This window comes from Amphibalanus amphitrite, unplaced genomic scaffold (assembly GCF_019059575.1).
Source record: "Amphibalanus amphitrite isolate SeventyFive unplaced genomic scaffold, NRLGWU_Aamphi_draft 000739F_arrow, whole genome shotgun sequence".
Classification (NCBI taxonomy): Eukaryota; Metazoa; Arthropoda; class Thecostraca; order Balanomorpha; family Balanidae; genus Amphibalanus; species Amphibalanus amphitrite.
Window position 1 is genome coordinate 1 of NW_024882233.1, and position 20,484 is coordinate 20,484.

General features: G+C 51.1%; 1 protein-coding gene across 1 annotated transcript in view; it reads left to right on the plus strand.

Annotated features, from left to right (window-relative positions):
- Positions 1–1,632: 1,632 nt before the first annotated feature.
- LOC122365416 (protein tramtrack, beta isoform-like) overlaps positions 1,633–20,484 on the plus strand; it is a gene marked incomplete at its 5' end in the record, with an annotated part of 42,249 nt that continues 23,397 nt past the window's right edge. The window contains 4 exons of the mRNA XM_043336628.1: positions 1,633–1,818; positions 3,442–3,678; positions 4,906–5,023; positions 5,316–5,363. Coding sequence (XP_043192563.1) covers positions 1,633–1,818; positions 3,442–3,678; positions 4,906–5,023; positions 5,316–5,363 — 589 coding nt within the window. The remainder of the gene's footprint in view (positions 1,819–3,441; positions 3,679–4,905; positions 5,024–5,315; positions 5,364–20,484) is intronic.

Below are 20,484 nucleotides of genomic sequence, written 5' to 3' on the forward strand. Positions count from 1 at the left end.
GGAGATCTCGGGGGGAGGGGTCGGGGGGTCAGGACCCCCCTGAAAATGAATTACTGCTATGTAAGTCAATGGTACTGCATCCAGCCCGCCTCAATCTGCCCGGCCTGGACCCCTGACATTTTGACAGATCTTCACCCCTGAGTGGGATTCTTCAGAATGTTGTAAATGACAATGCAAATTGTTTTGGAGATCTTTGGCAAGTTTCTCCAGCCGATGTCTGTCAAGTGTCTTGTTGCAAAATGCAGAGGCAATGGTGGCATTTAAGATGTAGGTATGTGTTTCTGTAGGTAGGTAGGTACCTTGTTTGGAGTGTCATTCTATGCATATTTTGTCTTTGCTTAGGTGCACAGATAGCCTCGTTCTGCCAATATCCTTCCTGTCTGGCTATACTTGTCTTAACCCTCGCATGTGTGCGGCGTTTGCCAGCTTCTAATGTGTAGGGGGGGGGGGTCGGTTGGACCCCCCTTGCCGTTTGGCCCCTGATCGAGCTAGAGCTTCGCGGAAAAAACGAGCGTGTTGCCCGTCACGAGAGGAAGCCGATGATACCCAATTTTAATGTCCTAGGTCATTGGTTGACCTTCCAGGTCAGGTCAATGACCCAAAGTCGGGAAAATCGGGACCTGTTAGAAAGTCGTAAAGTGTGGCTGCTAAGGGGTTTTTCGGGGTGCTGATCACGAATATCGTGTTAGTTTTGATCACAGATGATGTCTTGAAGAATTTAGACCAGGTCGAGTCAGGTCAGGTCAGGTCAACCAGTAGGCGTCGTGACGGGTATTCGTAGTACGTGTCAACCGCCTCTGACAGCTTCGTAACATGTTACGAAATCACCAAAACTACTTCGTAAATGTTCAAATGGTTGCTAAATTCAAATTCAGCTCCAAAAACTAGCCTAGAAACATGTAAAACTCGAAAAAGTGACCCGAGGTCACCCGAGGTCACCAAAGGTCAATGACCTGACCTTCAGGTGACCTTGACACACACGGGAGTAACATCAAATCACATGTTTGAACGTTTGAAACCACGAAAAGCTTGCAAACACGCGGCTAGTGCGAGCCGACATACGCGAAATCGCGATTCCGGCCAAACATGGTCTCGGAAAAGAGGTCACAGGTCAAAGGTCATTTGGGTCAGGGTCATGAGATTTTCAGGGTAGATGTCAAATTGATCAATGCGAGGGTACTGAAAGTTTCGTCGCGATCGGCCGCTTTTTACGCGAGTTATTCGCGAAAAACCATGGGGGGGGGTCCATCCGACCCCCCCCCCCCCCTACACATGCGAGGGTTAAGGTACCTAAGCATGGATGCTTGCAGATTGCAATGCTCACAAGATGCAAGTGTCCAAATCCATTATATCCAGTACAGACTTATACAGCAGTCAGCACCCTAGCTGTCTCATTCCACTCTGATGTCACGCCTCATTTCTCTCTCAGGAGAACCTGTGCCAACACCCTGTGCTGGTTGATAGCTGTCCCCTGACCAGTGACCATCCATATTTCCTTTGCAGGAGAGCCTGTACCAGCACCTAATGTTGGTAGGTAGCGGTCCCCTGACCATCTGTACCTCCCACTCTGCAGGAGAACCCGTGTCAGCACCCGGTGCGGTCCTCTGATCCCCCATACCTCCCCATCTACAGGAGAACCCGTGCCAGCACCCGGTGTTTTTCCTGAAGGACACCTCCGCAGAGGACCTGCGCGCCGTGATCGAGTTTGTGTACAACGGGGAGGTGAACGTGGCACAGGGCCAGCTGGCCAGCTTCATCAAGACGGCTGAGATGCTGCAGATCCGGGGGCTCAGCGGCGAGGACGAGGACGGCGCCGCGGTGAGACGGACACCCGTCCCGGGGACGAGACTGACACCCGGCCCCGGGGACGGTGACGGTCCGGGTAGGGACGGGGGAGGAACGGCCATCGGTCGTGAGAGGGATGGTGGCTTGGGGTGGGACTCTAATACAGGAGAAATTAACCAAATGTAGCGTTATTAATTTGAAAGGTCTGGTATAACGAAATTGCAAGGAAAAAAGAGTATGGCATGATTTGAAGCATGATAGACGGCTTTGATTTGCAATGCAGATAGCGTTGACGATGCTTACTTCTCGAGATGGAATTTGTGCTATTCCTATTGCGAACGATTTGCAGAGGAGTATGATATCAAGTACAACACAAAGAAAACTGTATGCTTGATTATGCGTCCAAAGGCTTTGAAAAATCTTAAAACTCCTGAGCTGTCTCTTTGTGGCACAATATTAAGAGTTGTAAGTGAGTACAAATATCTTGGTTACTTCATGACTGACAATGTGCGTGATGATCTTGAGATTCAGCAGCAATATCGTATGCTGTGCTGTAGAACCAATTCGCTCATTCGCAAATTTGGCATGTGTACGTATGCTGTGAAAAAGTATTTATTCACGACCTACTGTGCTTCTGTGTACTGTGTTCACTTGTGGCGTGCTTATAGTGCTGCGGTTATAAGAAAATTCAAAGTGTGTCTTAACAATGCTGTCAGAATATTATTTGGCTACTCCAGGTTCTGTAGCGCTTCGTCTATGCATGTGTGTGAAGGATTAGATAATTTTGACGTGATGTACCGAAAAGCAGCATGGGGTTTCATGCAGCGTTTAGATGCATCCACCAACGCGATCATCAATGTCCTGGTTGACAGTGACATACGCCGGCGATCACCGCTAAGAGCGGCATGGAATGATCCTCTGGGAGTGCCATGAATCTTCATGTTATGTAGCATTGGACTAAGTGTCTGTAAATACAAAGTTCTCTCTCTCTCTCTCTCTCTCTCTCTCTCTCTCTCTCTCTCTCTCTCTCTCTCTCTCTCTCTCTCTCTCTCTCTCTCTCTCTCTCTCTCTCTCTCTCTCTCTCTCTCTCTCTCTCTCTCTCTCTCTCTCTCTCTCTCTCTCTCTCTCTCTCTCTCTCTCTCTCTCTCTCTCTCTCTCTCTCTCTCTCTCTCTCTCTCTCTCTCTCTCTCTCTCTCTCTCTCTCTCTCTCTCTCTCTCTCTCTCTCTCTCTCTCTCTCTCTCTCTCTCTCTCTCTCTCTCTCTCTCTCTCTCTCTCTCTCTCTCTCTCTCTCTCTCTCTCTCTCTCTCTCTCTCTCTCTCTCTCTCTCTCTCTCTCTCTCTCTCTCTCTCTCTCTCTCTCTCTCTCTCTCTCTCTCTCTCTCTCTCTCTCTCTCTCTCTCTCTCTCTCTCTCTCTCTCTCTCTCTCTCTCTCTCTCTCTCTCTCTCTCTCTCTCTCTCTCTCTCTCTCTCTCTCTCTCTCTCTCTCTCTCTCTCTCTCTCTCTCTCTCTCGCTCTCTCTCTCTCTCTCTCTCTCTCTATAATTGCAACAGCAGTACAGGCATCACCCCTTTCTTTCCACTGAACCACAGACTATCCTATTCTGCAGCCTGTGCGAGCCGGCCAGTTCTGACCTCTGCCTGTCTGCCCTCTGCGCAGGGCCCTGTGTCGGGCGGAGCGCCCGCAGCGGACCGGCGGCCGCCGCCGGCCGCGCCGCCCGAGCGGCCCCGCTCGCCGCCGGCCAAACGCCGCCGCCGCTCGGGCTCACCGCCCGAGTCTGCTGCTCCCGCCCCGGTCGGTCCGCCGCCGGTGCCGCGGTCCCAGCCGCCGCCGCCGCCGCCTCCGAGCCAGCCGGACGAGATCACCGTGTCGGATCACTCGCCCGTCAATGTGAAGGTAGGCCGGCGGACACTCGCCCGTCAATGTGAAGGTAGGCCGGCGCTCTACTGACGGACCACTCGCCCGTCAATGTGAAGGTAGGCCGGCGCTCTACTGACGGACCACTCGCCCGTCAATGTGAAGGTAGGCCGGCGCTCTACTGACGGACCACTCGCCTGTCAATGTGAAGGTAGGCCGGCGCTCTACTGACGGACCTCGCCCTTCAATGTGAAGGTAGGCTGATATTCTACAGATGGTGTGGCGGACCTCTCCTAGCTGCAGTGGTGCTGGTGGGAGCTCCGATGGTACGCAGAGGTCTCCACGGACTAGTGTAGTCGGTAGTGTGGTCCCGGCTGCTCTATCAGATCTGTGAGGATCGGCGCCAAAGCACGGTTATCACTGTGGGGTGTTTGTTAAGTAGGCGGTTTCTACCTAGGTGCGCCATTTCTAGATATCTGTGTTATCGAGTTACGATTTTACAGCATTGCCCAGCACAAAGTCAAGCTTGACAGTGTGGGTTCTGGGTTATTGAACAGATCGTATGCAGTGGTGTTTGCTGGACTTAAACTTTGTTCTTATCCCGTAATGTTTCGTCGAGTTTTATGTTGCTGTAGGCTAGGAATGTTTGCATCTGCGGCTTTTATCTCCTCCTCGTGAACAGCTCAATTGCTAGTTCTCGTTGCGTTTTGATGGCAGACAACTCAGCCTCATCAGCCTCCAGTAGGAGCTGACTCAAGTGACCAGTCGCTCCGTCCCTCCTCGCCATCACCGTCGCCCTGCGTCCCGAGTGCCCCCTGCGCTGTCCATCGTCCTTCAGTCAAGTTCAGTGGCCGCGGTCGCCCGATGACCACTGTAGTCCGGGCGCCCAGTCAGTCCGCCCTGTCCCGGCTCTATCGCTGCGTCCGTGTGTGCCTTCTGCTGACTGCTGTATCCCCGTACCGCCAGGTGGAGGGGACGCCCTGTATCTACTTACCGTTCTGCGTCCCTGACTGCCCTGTGTCTGTGCTGACCGCCCTGTGTCTGTGCTGACCGCCCTGTGTCTGTGCTGACCGCCCTGTGTCTGTGCTGACCGCCCTGTGTCTGTGCTGACCGCTCTGTGTCCGCACTGACCCCAGTCTGTGTCACTGACTGTCCCTGCCCCCTCTGACAGGTGGAGGCCGACCTGGCCAAGACGGAGGACGACCCCAGTCTGTGTCCGTACTGACCCCAGTCTGTGTCACTGACTGTCCCTGTCCCCTCTGACAGGTGGAGGCCGACCTGGCCAAGACGGAGGATGACCCCAGCCTGGAGGCGGCGCTGGGCCGGGTGGTGTACGACGGTTCGGACGCCGAGCTGGCCTCCCTCACCGCCGACGACTCGCTCGGTCAGTTATAGACGGCGGACTGGGTCGGACCGCGGGGACAGTTAGGGCTATCAACACCAGTGGGGCTCTGTGGGAGCGAGTAAAACAGCGTGCTCAGTCACTGGGAGCTGGGGAGAGCAGGATCGTCAATATCCCCAACCGACGGCTCCCTGTCTGTATTGTGTAGTGTCAGTGTCGCCCCGTGTAACAGGCCTCTGTCCTCCTACAGGCGAGGCGGGTCTGTCCGACCTCTCTCTGTCTGCACTGTGTAGTGTTAGTGTCACCATTTCTGACCGGTTTCCCATCCCTACAGGCGAGGCGGGTCCGTCGGGCGGACTGTCGGCCGAGCGCAGCATGCAGGGTGAGTACCCGCAGAGCTCAGAGGGCGCTCAGAGGTCACCCAGAGGTCACAGGCAGTCCAGGGGTCACAGGGGCCGAGACACAGCGCCAGCGGCACCGGATGGAGACGGTAGAAAATGTCACCTTATATAAATTCCGAGCTTCTCTTGGAACCAACCACAAAGCAGTGATAGAGCAACGGTTATCTGTTAATGGGCCATGAGCCTGTTGGCGATTTATTTGAATAAATAAATAAATAAATAAACGGTATTATGTGAAATGCTCAGTGTGGTTAAATGCATTATTTTTTGTTGATAAGTAAACAATCAATAATCTTTTTTTGTGCTTATTTTGTGAAAAGCGAATGCTGTTTAACTTCTAACATGGCCAGTATTGTTGGTGCATCCTTTTTGTATATTTGCATTTCTTTGCATTTTGATTAACGTTTAACTACATCGTCTTGCATATCGGTTTGTTTCAATTTATTGAGAAGGAAGTGTCCTTATTATTAAGGGTCTGATTACTCGAAAGGGTACCTAATGACCTTTACTTAAGGTAAATACTTAAGGTAAATTAAATTTGTCTTGTGTCAAGCGCAAGGCTATCACTGAGTTTAAAATCAATATTTTCTATAAACTAATCGTTGTAATATTTCCCGATGTGCCGGACGCCTGCCGTGCCGTCCCCTGGTGGCCCCGTGCCGTCCCCTGGTGGCCCCGTGCCGTCCCCCTGGTGGCCCCGTGCCGCCGCGGAGGGCCGCACTGTGACCTCTGGTGGCCTCTGGGCGGTTTGTCACTGTACCCGTGCCATCCGGGGGCCCCGGGCGGTCTCTGCTGTCACAGACCGCACAGCGGCGTGTCTAATTACCGCGTCGGCACACCGAGCTAAAGCAAACTGTCGCCGATCACCACAAGTCGCTACACACCGCCTCCTGTCGGGCAGCGCGATGTCCTCTGACAGCGTTCTTAGCTCAAGCTGTCCAATTGTCGATATTCAAATTATCCCATTAAATGTATGGCATCCATCGAAAGTAAATATGTATTACTGATCCGCACGCATCACAGTGCAAAAGTCTCGGAGCGTATCTCTTGCGACTGGCTGTTGAACAGTGCATACGAGTACTCAAACTCAACACACTCCCCAGGTCATGAACCCTCACACATTGCATTGCTCCGTTTGCACCCTTTTTAGCACTTTGAACCATTTGCATTGCTCTTGAGATATATCTATATTGTCGATGATCATGACAGTCCAGGCGCCCCTAAGACCGAAGCAGCGCCATCCCCTGCACACAGTTACACACGGCCCTGCCACTGACCGCCACCTCGCGGTCTCCTCGCCCCGCGGGCCCCCGGATGGCGGCGCGATGTTTCGCCGTGTGTGTTCTCGTCAGTGTTGGTATTCTCGAACCAGGCTCCGGCAGTATATGTCTATAAAGCTCTCAGCTTTCTTAAAATCTTACACTCAATATTGACATTCAGAGCAAACGGTAGCGAGTTGCATCATGCTAGTGAAAAAAGTGGATTGGATGATGAAATGGAGAGAGTCTCTTGGAAAGTCGTCATTTCAAACAAGGCAGCAGAGACGGTGAAACCCGCTACCTTTTGTTCCGTATGCATGAATTTATATTTGCTATTCGTTATTGTTTAGAGGTGTTTGGGGACGAGGCAATATGATGCAAACGCAATTAATTACTTGAGGCGCACGAGCCCCTTCTAGCCTTATGGAGACAGATATTGGACATGTTAAACGCAGCCGATCTCCGTCCGTTTCCCACGCTGCGTGCGGGTGGACCAGTCTTCTCCGGTCTCCTGCTGGCACTGCTGACGGCGACGAAACGATTCGTCTCTCGGGCATTCTGTAGCTGATTTGCCGGCCTCTTCCGTGAATGGTTGTGCTTCCTTGAGGATTTGATCCCGTCGGGGACTCGGATGGACGGAGTCCCTCCTACGCCTGCAGGCCCCTGAGGTACATTGTCTCTCCCTGCGGCCGTCCACTGACACTTACTGACGTCTGAAGCCGAACTGTGCTGCAATGCCGTGCAGTGCTCTGCCCTGCTCGAACACTTTTCTGTTTTACGAGTCAATGCCTGACCCGGCATTATTCCTATCTTTTTTTAACTCTTTGAGAACATTCGGTTGTTGACATAGTTGGGTCTACTTAGCCCCTCGTGCGGGAGGCTTCTTCGTCTTCTTCTTACATATCCCAACCCGCCAGGAGCTTTCAGCCGGCTTCTGCTCTTGCGCTGGAAGTGCCAGGAGAACCGGAAGCCAATCTCGGAACTTCTGGTAATATAAACTGACGTATAAAGCCGTGCCTTCAAACCTGGCTGTGCGCCTCGCAGTGGATTCGATTGGAGGTCATCCTGCACCGGTCATTTCTCGTCTGGTATATATGGCTATTGGTTATCTGTTGGGTGGCACCCTTCCGAGGTGGGAGGTGCTACGGCACTTCCCGGTTTGTCACGTTCTGCTGAAGTCTCTGAAGCTGCAATAGCAGCGCTCTGGTTCATTGGGCTCTGTGTCTTCCAGCTCTGTTTGAGCACCATTTCGGAAGACGCTTCTGTCGTGCACCGTGACTTTTTTCGATCCTTCTTGGCTGCTTTCATCCGTTGTAGTCTCCGTGCTCCAAGAGGGTTGTAAATAGTTTCTGGCTGTCTTGTCGCCGCTGCGATTTCTTGGCTGCCGATTTTGTCAATATTGTGGGGCTTGGCGACTCTGGCACGCAGAAGCGCTAGAGTTTCTTCCTCTTCACATTAAACACGGACGATAATTATTGAAAGACCTTTGGCATCACACCTAGGCGCAGCACATGAATGTGTTAGTCGGTTGCTTGGATGCGGCAACAAGGATTTTCTGGTGGATTTGGTCCAACTCTGATGAGGCGGCAGTGGAGCTCAAAGGTTGGAAAGGTCTCGGATTATTCATTCATTTCAAACGTCCAGGAACATGAAGGCGTCTTAGGAACATGTTAAGCTGGTCTAACTACAGATATTAGATCACACTTATAATAGGGAACTTGCCAAATGGTTTCGCCGTTCCTTTTCACTTATGACGCACTTGATTTACTAGGAGTGGGCCTGTTCTGTTTCACAACGATATGGTCAGCGTCGCTTCTCCACGACGTGAAGTTCCGGAGTGCTCTTCATTGCGGAGGCGTGGAAGTCCTAGGATGGGGCGCCGTAGTCACCAGCGCCCATCTCTCGTTCTCATTCCATGTAGAGTTCGATATCAGCGCCCGCCGCAGCCACATTGAGACCCTGGAGCATGCTCGGATAGGTCAAAGGGTTTCAGGAGACCCATCAAGGGAAGTTTTTGTTTTGCACGCGTTGCATCTTGCTAGTCTTCCAAACACCTCTAATGGCGTGTGGTGGGATTGTGGTCGAAATGCTAGTCTGGTGTTGTGTGGATGTTTGTCATTGTTTGCTTCCTCCCTCACTCCTGGCCGTAATCATGTCTCGTCCTTCTCTCTCCGTCCTGCTCTTATTCCTGCGACTTCAAAGATGCTAAGTAACGTAGGCCGTGAAGACTAGGTTTAAACGCGATTAATGTATAAAATAGGAAATACAAACTTAGTAACATCAGCATTTCGTGGGTGGCTAAAACACTAAAAAAGGATGATCAATTTTTATCATGTTCATGCTGCGTTCAACACAGCCCAATTTTTTCAAGGTTCATACTCGTTTACACACATCACATCACTATGACAAGTAAAAAGCAGACGTAGTTTCACGCGGGAGTGAATTTGACACAAGTCAGCGGTGCCGCTGACTGCGCGCGGGCAGTGTCGGCTCGTGAGGCCCGGAGCGGTCCGAGAATACCAACATATCGTGTGCTCGCCTCGTCTGTGTACGTGGGTGCGGAGCCGCCGGCGGAGGGCAGAAACGCGACTGGTGTCCCAGAAATGTCGAGAGATTGAATTATTAGCGAAGGGCGTGAAAGCTTTGATGTTTTGCGGTTTTTGAACATCAAATGATGAGTTTGTTATTTTTAGCATGCCGTGTTGCGTTGACATGGCAGTAAGTCGATATTTCTTTTTATGTAGAAATGAGGGATCTTGATATTATCATGTTTTGAAGGAAGTTGATAGGAAAAAGGCGAAATTTCATGTGTGTCTTACTTCTTTAGAACTTTTCACAGCTGAACAAAAGATGGAAACGAATCATACCAGTGTTTGTTTTGGGCAATTCATGCTACTACAAAGTGGTATTTTAAGATTATTCAGTACACACCTAAATATAGTTTGCCTCATAAAACGCATATATTTCACAGAATGGCCTTTTTTAATTAGTTTGATGTGTTCGATCGAATTGCTTTGATCTTTAATTAGCATGTGTTCGATGATAATGCAATAATCTGCCTGTTTGGCTGCTGAGTCGCGTTTCTGCCCTCTGCGGCGGCGCCGCCGGCCGTCCCCGCCCGGTCCACACAGCCGCGCCTGTGCCGTCCACGGGCTGTGGCGCGCGCGGACTATACGGTTGGCGCGAGCGCAGCGTTTGGTTTGGTGCTCGCCGGGATTTCATTTCAAAGTCAGATTCTTTCGCTTGCGATAGATCTTCAGTTTGTCATAGCTTTCTTTGCCTGACATTCGTAAGGCGAAAGAACAGGATATCGGTTAGCTGTTGCCAAAACAGATTGATAATTTAGACGATACAGAATTCATTTCACTTTCTAAGTTCGTTTTCAATTCCTATCGTGTGGTTGATGAGTCTTTTGCGATGTTTTTGCGTGAGCTGCACCCCGGCCGCCGCCCGGTCCGCGGTGTTCCGGGCGGAGATCTCCGCTCATCTCCGCAGTGTCCGTGTGACTGATCTCCGCAGTGTCCGTGTGACTGTGAAAACCAGGCGACACCGGTGGTGAGTCGATTATACTTGTAGGATGGTATGTTTCATGTGGTGGTGCGTAGGACTTGATAATTTACAAATAGTATTCGTAGAACTTGGATCCGTAGCAACTGATCATAGCTAAGATCATTTTGAGTGCCATGCATGCTTTGAGTCAAAGAAAATACTGCTAATCGTTGACTGTCGCTGGTTGTCGCTCAGTTGCAACACCAACGCATTGTATGATTGTACTAGAAGTAATTAGTAAAAACTAATGAAAATGAAAGCCTTGAACAAGGGTGACGTTTTGACCACATTTGTCTGGTAAGCAGGTCAAGTAGAAAGTAGGAATGTAATGGAAATGGGAATATCTCCTTTTTATTAACAAGCTCGGTTAACAGGGTGGAAATGTAAGAGAGGCAGTAGGAATATATGGGAAGTAGGATTTTTATAATGTGAGAGTGAGGTGTGCATAATGTATTGTAGTTAAAGTTATGTATAATTTAAGGTATAATGCAAGAATATAAATGTAAGAGAGCTTCACTTTTCCTACCTATGGATCGTCGCCCATGTATGTAATTTCTTTTTTCGCTCGCTTGCATTGACATCGTTCCTTTTTTGCAGATCTTTTTCAGTTTTTTTTTTTTTGCAAATGCAATCTACACATGTCTGGCTAAACGAGCTTTCATCGATTTCAGCGAAGATGGCTGCCTTTGGCCTCCAGCGCCCGCATTGTGCACCGAATGTTCAGATGTATCTCGCAGGATGGAGTGCCGCGCGGCTTACCGACGTCACCTGTACCACATCCTAGCCTCAAGTATGTATGAAAGATACGAGTACGCTGGAGTGACGTAATATTGTGTCTTTATAAGATGTGTGGTATGACGACCAGCCAGTGGTTAATATAAATCACACGCCATCTTTGCGTCTTCTGCCCATACAACGCATTGAAGTACGATTTTATTCGAAGGTGACCCAAGAAATCTGAAGATATGGTGACAGTTATCGTCGTGTGAGCTTTCGGTTGTGTCAAATGTTGCAGTCCCTCGAGTTGTGGCCGTCGAGAACGCAAAGTGTTTGTCTTGGTAAGTATTTATTTTTAGTGAAAGATTTTAGTTGCGTGTTTTGGTGCTTACAATGGGTTTTTGGTGTTTTATTTGTCCAGGTAATACAATTGTTCAGCTATCCTTGTTGAATAGTTTAAGGTACGGAAATGGTCGCCATCATAATATGCATTTATAGGCATAATAATCTACCATTGCTTGTTCTTTTTTATTTTTCGGTAGGTATTTTATTATTGTTCAGTATGTTAACTTTTCGGCTTAGATCCATCCAGTTTGAAGCTAAGATTGATTGATTTCGCCGTCGCCCTCGTATTTGATGCGATGATGCTCAGCATTAGAGTCAACCCCAAGCTTCTCTATGAAGCCCTGGCCTCTCTGCTTCTACTTCCAATGACCGTCCCTCCCTTAGTCCTTGCCTCGGTCGCCGTCACCGCCAGCTCTGCCCCCAAGTGTGTTCCCCTGGCGTCCGCCCAGTCCACGCCTGTTGGTCTGTGTGTCGCCCTTCACGTGTGCTGTTCTGCCGCGCCCGGTCGGTCCCCGCCTCTCACCCCGGTCCGCGGCTCACTCTCTGTCCCGCAGGCAGCTTTTCCCGGGCGCGTCTGGCGTACCGATGCTGGATCTGCGGCCAGTCGTACTCGCGGCGGGACACGCTTAGTCACCACCTGCAGAGCCACCGGGGCAACACCAGCTGCACCGTGTGCGCCAAACAGTTCGCCACCACCAGCTCCCGAAACCGGCACATGCGCATGAACCACCCGGAGGTGGCGGCGCCGGGGGCGGCGTCCGTGGCCGCGCCGCCGCCGGAACTCATGGAGAGGGCTGACGCACGGGCGCCGCCCAGTTCCGAGGCGTGGACAAACTTTGGGCAGTTGTGAGCGTGCTGAAATGGCTCCTCTTGGGGTGATGATGATTGCAGGAAACTTCGAGACGGTAATCAAAGATGAGGAGTTGGTGGAAAAGATGGGAAGACGATGGCAGCAGGCAGCTGTAATAGTTGGGCAGTTTTAAGGATTTAATGACTTTTTAAAAACCTAAGGATGGAGCTAGAATACAAAGCCGCGGTAGGTGGTAAGCACAAGGAAGGTGAGAGCTCTGGAAAGGGCAGACTCTTGGTTTGTGTGACAGAGGCTGAAAACGTTGACAAGCAATCGCAAATCAAAGTGAATGTGTTGTGTAGCAAACGCCAAACGTTCCCTTTGTCATTCATTGTGGCTTGTGGCTATCATGACTCGGTCAATATTTGACGAAATAATTACATAGTCATTCCTCAGATACATGATTACCTACAGAGATGAGTGATTGCATATTCACAAAATGGCACAATTAATCTGAGCAAGGTAGCATTGCAATTAAACGTTGGTTTTGCTTACTGTACACTGTACAGTGTACACTGCACCTTGCAAGTAGCAATAATTATCTTTTGTGTATTCTAAAGGCCTAGTTACTTATATAATAAATCATATCGAATGCCGTTTTTCTGTCCGATAGTTTTTCCTAGAACTCATAATCGTTTGCTTCTTTTCACAATTCACATCGTGGACTGCATTCGCTTCGCGTGCTGAAAAAAGATGATACTCGAAGAATGTGCAGAGTCTGGTTCCTTGGTCACCGACGTACGATTTTCTTTAGTATTGTTTGTTAAGGAATAGACGTGCTCACAAAGTGAATAAATACACATCGTTTTATCTGATAGCATATCTTAAGGTGGTCCTTTGCGAAAGCAACGCGAGCGCAGGGATTTTTGACGTTTCTTTCCTCTACAGTTGATAGTGCGTTTATTGCTTACCATGACTAGATCATTGTACCGTCATTGTTTCATGTTTGTGGATAAGTATGAGCCTTCAACATCATATCTTTTGAAGCCATTTACTTTCAGTCTTAGTTTACCTTGGATTTAGATGTTTTAGGTTATACCTTCTTGCCTTTGGTTTGCCTTTTCACATTATGTTCATCAAACCCTCCTGTCCTTCCTTCACCTCTGTACTATGCAGCCCTTTCCATTTTTCATACTGCCCTTCGTCTGGCTCCCACTGTCCCTGGCTTCTACTCTAACCGTTGTCTCGACAGACCTCTCGGCCGCTGGCTCGGAGCCGCCCTCGCTCGGCGCGCCGCCGGCCCGGTGGCCGTGCCCCGTCTGTCGGCTCAGCTACCCGCGCCGCGACTCGCTGCTGCACCACCTGCAGATTCACCGGGGCAACACGCGCTGTCCCGTCTGCGACCGGGTGTTCGGCACCACCAGCAGCCGCAACCGGCACATGCGACAGCACCACGGCGCGCCCGGGCCGGCGCCGGCGCACCCCGAGGGACCCGGCGCGGCCAACTGGTGATACGGGGATGGGTGATACCCCGAGACTGGCGCCGGACCATCCCGGGGGACCGCCCTCCACTGCCTGGTGATTCGAGGACATGGTGAGCGCGCGGTGTGTGGTAGGTTCTCTCGGGACCGGGATCAGGTAGAGGCAGACACGTTTGGTGTTCATGAAAAACGAGAGCTACCGCCGCGTCCCGGTCCCCGATCTGAGTAACTATGGGCTCCTGGCAGAGATTGGCGATGCTTGCTGCCTGTTGATATCTGCAGTGCTGGCTTGATAGTGCGATGTATGTATGCTTCTTGGTAAGTTGGGCCTAAAATGTAACATGCATTGCATAGAGAATGCTCTGGAATATTCTGTAATGCTCCGAAGCACTGGAATGCGTAGCTCCACTGTTTAAAATGTACTGGTATCTCACTTGATGATAGATGTTCCCGGAGAGCATTTATGCCAATGTGTACATTGTGGTGTGATAGCCATTCCTAGTCTTATGTTATTAGTGTAAACATCTCTTGTATGGCCTGCGGTGACGTGGCCGAGTGCGTTTTGCTGTCGTCCATTGTGTTATTCATGTCACCGCCAGCGTTATTATTAGAAGGATAATTTAGGGTCCTGATGAATACTTGCTGCTGTACGAGCTGTGTAATTATTTTCGTTTCGTTCTCCCGGACAGTTTGTTTTGTGTCTCCTAGGTTCCCTAGGAATGTTTTGTAAATAAATGTGGCATGTTAACATCCGTCCTCACACCTCATGGTAGGATTTGAGCTCATATCAGTCCAAATAGCGGCGAATGTTTTATGCTTATCGATGCGAGTGTATACGTTTTCGTATTTTTTTTTTTTTTTGTTATAGATGTTATTTGTGATTTTTGTTGTACACTAGTATTACATAGTATGAGGAGATGCGAATACATGCCGTCTCTCATCACTACGTGCAGATTTTCTGTAGATGATAAACTAGGTATTTTACTTCCAATAGTCTTTTGGCCACTCACTATTCAGAATCACATCGATGTCACGAGATAAAGTGAATTGTTCACGTGAGTAACATAAAGGCAGCAATTCAATGCGGGCTTCTTTACCTACAATTGCGCAGTATGGCGGAGTTCAGAGCATCCACAGTGTGGAGTGCTGAGTCTTGGTAAGTAACGGAATGATTGCTCGGAAATTATAGGACTTTAGTAAGTGCTCGGGCATAAAGGTATTCTCATAACACCTGTTCCTCCGTCGAACATAATGACTGAGCCTCAGCACACCACCAGAACTTGTTGGCAGTTGGCAAGTCTCAGCTTTTTGTTTTGTCTTCTTGCGCTACGCTTTCCTCTCGCACCCTCCCTCCAGTCATTTCCACATTCCACATGTGGAGGTTTGATGGACGCCGGGTTGGATACGAACGGTCCTGATACTCGCCTCGGTGGCCTTGACTTATCGGTACATGTGCCGTGCTAAAAGGAATGAAGACTAGCCTAGTCTCACTGTTTCACTCCCGATTTTCTCAAGCGAAGGAAGGAAGAAACTGGTACACCTAGGTATCATCGAATCATTGTCACGGAGGGGAGGGAGTCGATGGCCGTTGCGAGTTGTTTGGGATGCGTGGGGACAGCCTGTCCGTTCCACTTCATACAACTTTCGGCTATGATAATCGATATAAGCACTGAATCTTATCTAGCCTCACGAACACTGATCTGCATCACATCCTGTTTCTCCCTGCCCAATGTTTCTTACCCTAACATCTTCGGTCCATAGGTTTATTACACCTATGGTTGTGCGCTGCTAGCACTGTCGACCCCTCCGTGACGCTGTCGTGTCTGTTGCAGGCGTCGGTACGCCGCAGCTGCCGGTGCTGCTGTGTCTGTTGAGTCACCTCCGTGACGCTGTCGTGTCTGTTGCAGGCGTGGGCACGTCGCAGTCGGCGGCGCTACCGCCCACCCCGCGCTCTGCCATAATGCACGCGGGCCTGTTCGTGTGCACGCTGTGCGGCCGCAGCTACCGAAGCCGCGACTCGTTCCGCCACCACGTGGAGACGCACGCCGGGAAGACCACCTGTCCGCACTGCCAGCAGACGTTCGCCACGGCCAGCAGCCGGAACCGGCACGCCGCCTCGTGTCACAGCCGGCCGCGGCCGGCGCCGCGTGCGGCCGGTCCCGGCTGGCCCGGCTCCTCCCCGCTGTGGCGACACTCGTGAGCGACGGACTCTGGTGGAGCGGAGTGCCGCGGCGCGGCCGGGACACTCGTGAGCGGCGGACTGTGATGGAGCGGAGTGCCGCGGGGATACTCTGTTTGGTCACAGTGGTCTGGTGAAAGATGGTGGTGGACGGCGGTGTGGGGGTCTGGTTGTTCTCAAGGACGTTTTTGTATTCTTCGGTGCTGTACCTGAGCTTGATGTGTGGAAGGTGACTATGTGAAGGCACCTGTGAGCATTAATGCATTTGAGTTGTATCAATTCTGCGTTCTGGAAAGAGTGTGATGCATCCCTGAATGTTTGCGGCGGCGGGGGGGGGGCGCTTCGTTCATAAACGCCATGGAAATGTTTCATTTGTCTTGGAACTGTTTTCAGGAACGTGTCCGGGAAATGGTGCATGGCTGTGACATTAGGTCAAGCCATCGGGAAAGGCGTGAATGTACAGGTGACTTTGTGAATCGCGGCTAGCTTGTGGACGAGCGGTTGTAAACCATCATTCTTTGGGGCCCGGCCCAAGCTGAGTCGACAGGGAGTGGGATGCTGTGATGTAATGGAATGGTAATTTGCTATGTGGCGGGATGTCTGTGTATTTCTAGAATAAATTTGTTTGTGGTTCTGGTATTCGCATGTGTCATCAAATCTGACTTCTGAACATAGACAGCACTTCGAAATCTTGTTCGCCACAAAGGCCCTCACATGTAGGTATCTCCGTCACTATCTTCTCTGCACGACAGCCTCATCACTAGCACAACTGACGGTTTAATCATAACGAGCACTACCTTCAAATTATTCAAATGCCATAAAAGCTCATGGCGCTTCCATGCACGGCAAGCGGCATTCCTGCCAGGAGCCCGACCACATTCCTTTGCCTTTATCAGTCTAAAGATCATGATCCTAAAGCAACATAGTATAGATATATCCTACCATACCTATGCATCGCCCAGCATGTCCGATTCTACTCGGGTTCCCGGCGAGCCGTGGCCGCGGCCTCAGACTGCTCTCCGAGCTGGCCGCGCCGGCCGGGCTGTCGGCTGACCCGCTGACGGTGTCGTCTGTCGCGCAGCGGCCGAGCTGCCGCAGCTGAGCGCGCTGGACGCCCACGGACGCCTGGTGTGCACGCTGTGCGGCCGCAGCTACCGGAGCCGCGACTCGTTCCGCCACCACGTGGAGACGCACGCCGGGAAGACTACCTGTCCGCACTGCCAGCAGACGTTCGCCACGGCCAGCAACCGCAGCCGGCACGCCCAGACGTGCCCCTGCCGGCCGGCGGGGCCAGCTCCGGCCGGTGGCGGCGGGCAGGGCGCCGGCCCGGTGCCGCCCGCATGGACGGGCGCCGCGCTCAGAGAGGAGGTGCTGTATCTCCCTGATAGGGACGGCGTGTCCTGGCAGGGAGCCGCACCAGGGACCGCGGGCGCCATCAGAGGCGGGACTCCTCAAATGAGTGCAAATCAGTACCCCTATGGCTACCGGAATACCTAGCTAATTTGGGCGGACAAAGGAGACACTCTCTGATCATTGAGAACTGAAGTACAATGTGTGCTACTCTAAGCAATGGGTTAGTTTGGATCTGCCACAGCTCTTCTTTGTTTTCACTCTGGATATTGTATTTCGTTCAAGAATTGATTGTGTTGCGGTATTCATTAAACGTCGCCAGAGTATTCGATTCCATTGATCTAGCACCTAGACGGACTTCAAAAACCTTATTCGTTGTTCAACTTTTCTGTTTTAATGTTCAGTGCGTTGTCTTCAGGTGTTAAATATACATCATTTCGTATTTTACACTTCTTTTTAATTGATCTGACCAGCCGCGGTGTGATAGATTTTCGAAAGGTGAGTTTGTAAGGTAGTGTGCCGAGATTCACAACGGTTTAGCGAGTGGTTAGATGTGATTCGATCTCGGGCGGTTATTGTCATTCTAAAACAACGGCGTGTGGTTTATAGTAATTTTTTATTCCTTGTTCGGACCAAGGGGCGCTCTGACAGCACGGTCATTATGTACACAACTTGTAACTAATCCTTGAGGTATCTGGAGGGGCAGAGATACGATCGCTGTCGCCCAATCAATGCATTACATGTGCGTTACTCCACGTTCTGTGTCTTATCGATGAGTAAGTTTTCATGGGGGAATAAAGTTGTGAAACCTGACGGAAGTAGCTCTCTGGTTCAGCTCCTATTTGAGGGAGAGGTTGTGACAGTCTGAGCCTACCAGTTTTAAACGTTTTTTTTTTCTTTGTCCCTGAGCCGCTGCATCACTGTAACTCATTTTCCTTTTCCCTTATGAAATGATCCCTAACATCACCAGTTATTCGACCTTCAGACCAGCTTCCCTCACCACTGCCTCGGTGAAGAGTCCGTGTGGGGTGTGGCAGGTCACCGTCTCACCGCCCGTGGTCCGGCGGGTCCCTGGCCGCCGATAGCCCGCTGAGGAGGGTGCAGTCGCTGTGACGTCTGCCCGTCCGTGTCCGCAGGTCACTGGCGGCCGCAGCGTCTGGGAGTGGGCGGCCTGCCGCTGCCGCTGCCGCTCTGGCCGCCGCCAACCACCACCGCCAGCCTGGCCTGCGACCGGTGCGGCCGCACCTACGCCAGCCGCGACTCCCTGCGACACCACCTGGAAACGCACGAGGGCAAGACGCTCTGCTCGTTCTGCGGCAAACGGTTCGCCACCATCAGCAGTCGCAACCATCACGTGCGCAGTGTGCACGCCGAGGCGCCGCCGAGCGTGCACGACACCAGACACTGAGACGGGCAGCACAGTGACACCCAAAGTGGCGCGTGGCCGCCGACAATCGACGCTGTCCGGGCGCCCTCGGAATGAGCCACCATCGCTGTCATCGGTGTGTGCGCGGCGCTAGACATTAAAGTTGGCCTCCTGGACTGGTGTACGGTGAACGTTGGTGGTGGGGGACAACAGCTTTTGGCAGCTTACTGGGCGCAGGCACATGAGAATGGTGACTGGTGTTCATAGGTAGTTGGATACTGTTTTGTCGCGGTGAAGGCGGATCATTTTCTCAGAGCGTTGTGAAAGGATTGGTGGGGATTGCGGCGGCGCCTGATTTGTACAAGACGCCGAGACGGTCATGATACGCTTCCGACTGCGTGTCAAACCCAGGTAGGCTACTGATCATGCTGGATCTTTTTATCCAATTCAATTTAGACGCTATTCTGTTATGCCTAAATCTCACTTTAGCTTATAGGTATGCGTGTTAGTGGTATGTAACTGTCAGCATAGTAAGCGACTAGTGTGGAATTACCAAAGGCAATGCCATATGAACTTCTCGCTTAAACGCGTGGGTCATTTGCCATGATCATTGACAGATCATACCATTGAAACCTGCGGTTTTTAGACTTCTTGCACATGCGTTGATATGAAGTGCCGCTATGATGTGACGATGCCATCAGTAAAACGCGCTGTTTGTCACCATCTTGTATGATCGGTCGTCGCTGGTTACCATGCTTCTCATATTGTGCTAAGATATCGGAGAAATTTTTACTAAGCACACAAGTTCTTTCCATGTACAATACACGCTGTTTGCTTATGGATTGTCTTTACTATAGACATCGGCTGATAATGTGAAGACAACGAGATTAGGCCACAAAGGAGATCGGTCTGGATACTTACGGTGAAACATTTCACCTCGCGAGTATTTGCGCGGGTAGAATGCCTCTTGTTTTCTGTTGTCTGTTACAACAATGCACATGAAGAAGGTATGGGTATAAATTTGTTACTGGGGCGACATTTATTTTACATCGTGAGCAATTCCGTCAAAACAAGAGGCTATTACATGCTCGTGTCATGTAGCAATGGACTGGGGAAACGAGACTACATAACGCACATACTTGACACATGCTAACAGGAACAACACTATATCATCGCAGAATGTAGCATCACATTCCATGGTTGACATGCTGGGGCTCACGCTGGTGTTCTAACAAAAACTTCCTGAGCGTGGGCTTAAAGACAGCCGGAGTTGACTCTCGCAATGTCTGGGGCAGATCGTTATAGTCAGATACCGCCGAGTAGAGAAAGCGGCGCCTCCCGAACTCCGACCTGATCGTGGGAGTCACCAGCATGTCACTGCTACGGGTGTCTCTCCCGTGTACACTCCGTCTATTGGACAGGTTAGCCGACAGCGCCGTAGGCTCAGACGTGGCTAACATTTTGTGAATCGACACAAGTCGGTGATACATGTACATGCTATCAGCATGAAGCCAGCCACGTTCATTGATGACGTCACTCACGCGATCGAATTTTTTCGTCCAGAGACGACACGCGCGGCGAACCGAATCACCTTCTGAAGTCGACCGCGTTGAGTCGCATTGCTTGCCCCATAAACAGATAGGCAGTACCGGATGACGGAGAACACCAGGCCTTGTACCATGGTGGCCTTCACCGACTGTGGCAGCCTGTGTCTGCTGTGGCTCAGTCCACACAAAGTGCCGGTACACCGCCGTATGACGTCGTTTGTGTGTGTGACAAATGTCATGTCCCTTTCAAACCACACACCGAGGTTTTTGACGGCGTCTGAGCAGGTGATGGTTGAGCCGGCGAATTCGATGCTGACTGATGGAATGCGACGGGTCATTTCTCGTGAGCCGAGCACGATGAACTGGTTCTTCGCTGCGTTGATTTTTAGACCATTTTTGCTGTACCAGTTGTGTGCTACAGACAGGGCCTCTTCGAGCGACCCGACAAGCTGGGCCAGCTCACTCGGCTGTCCCGTGACAAACAGCTGGACGTCGTCGGCGTAGGCGATCATCTCCGTT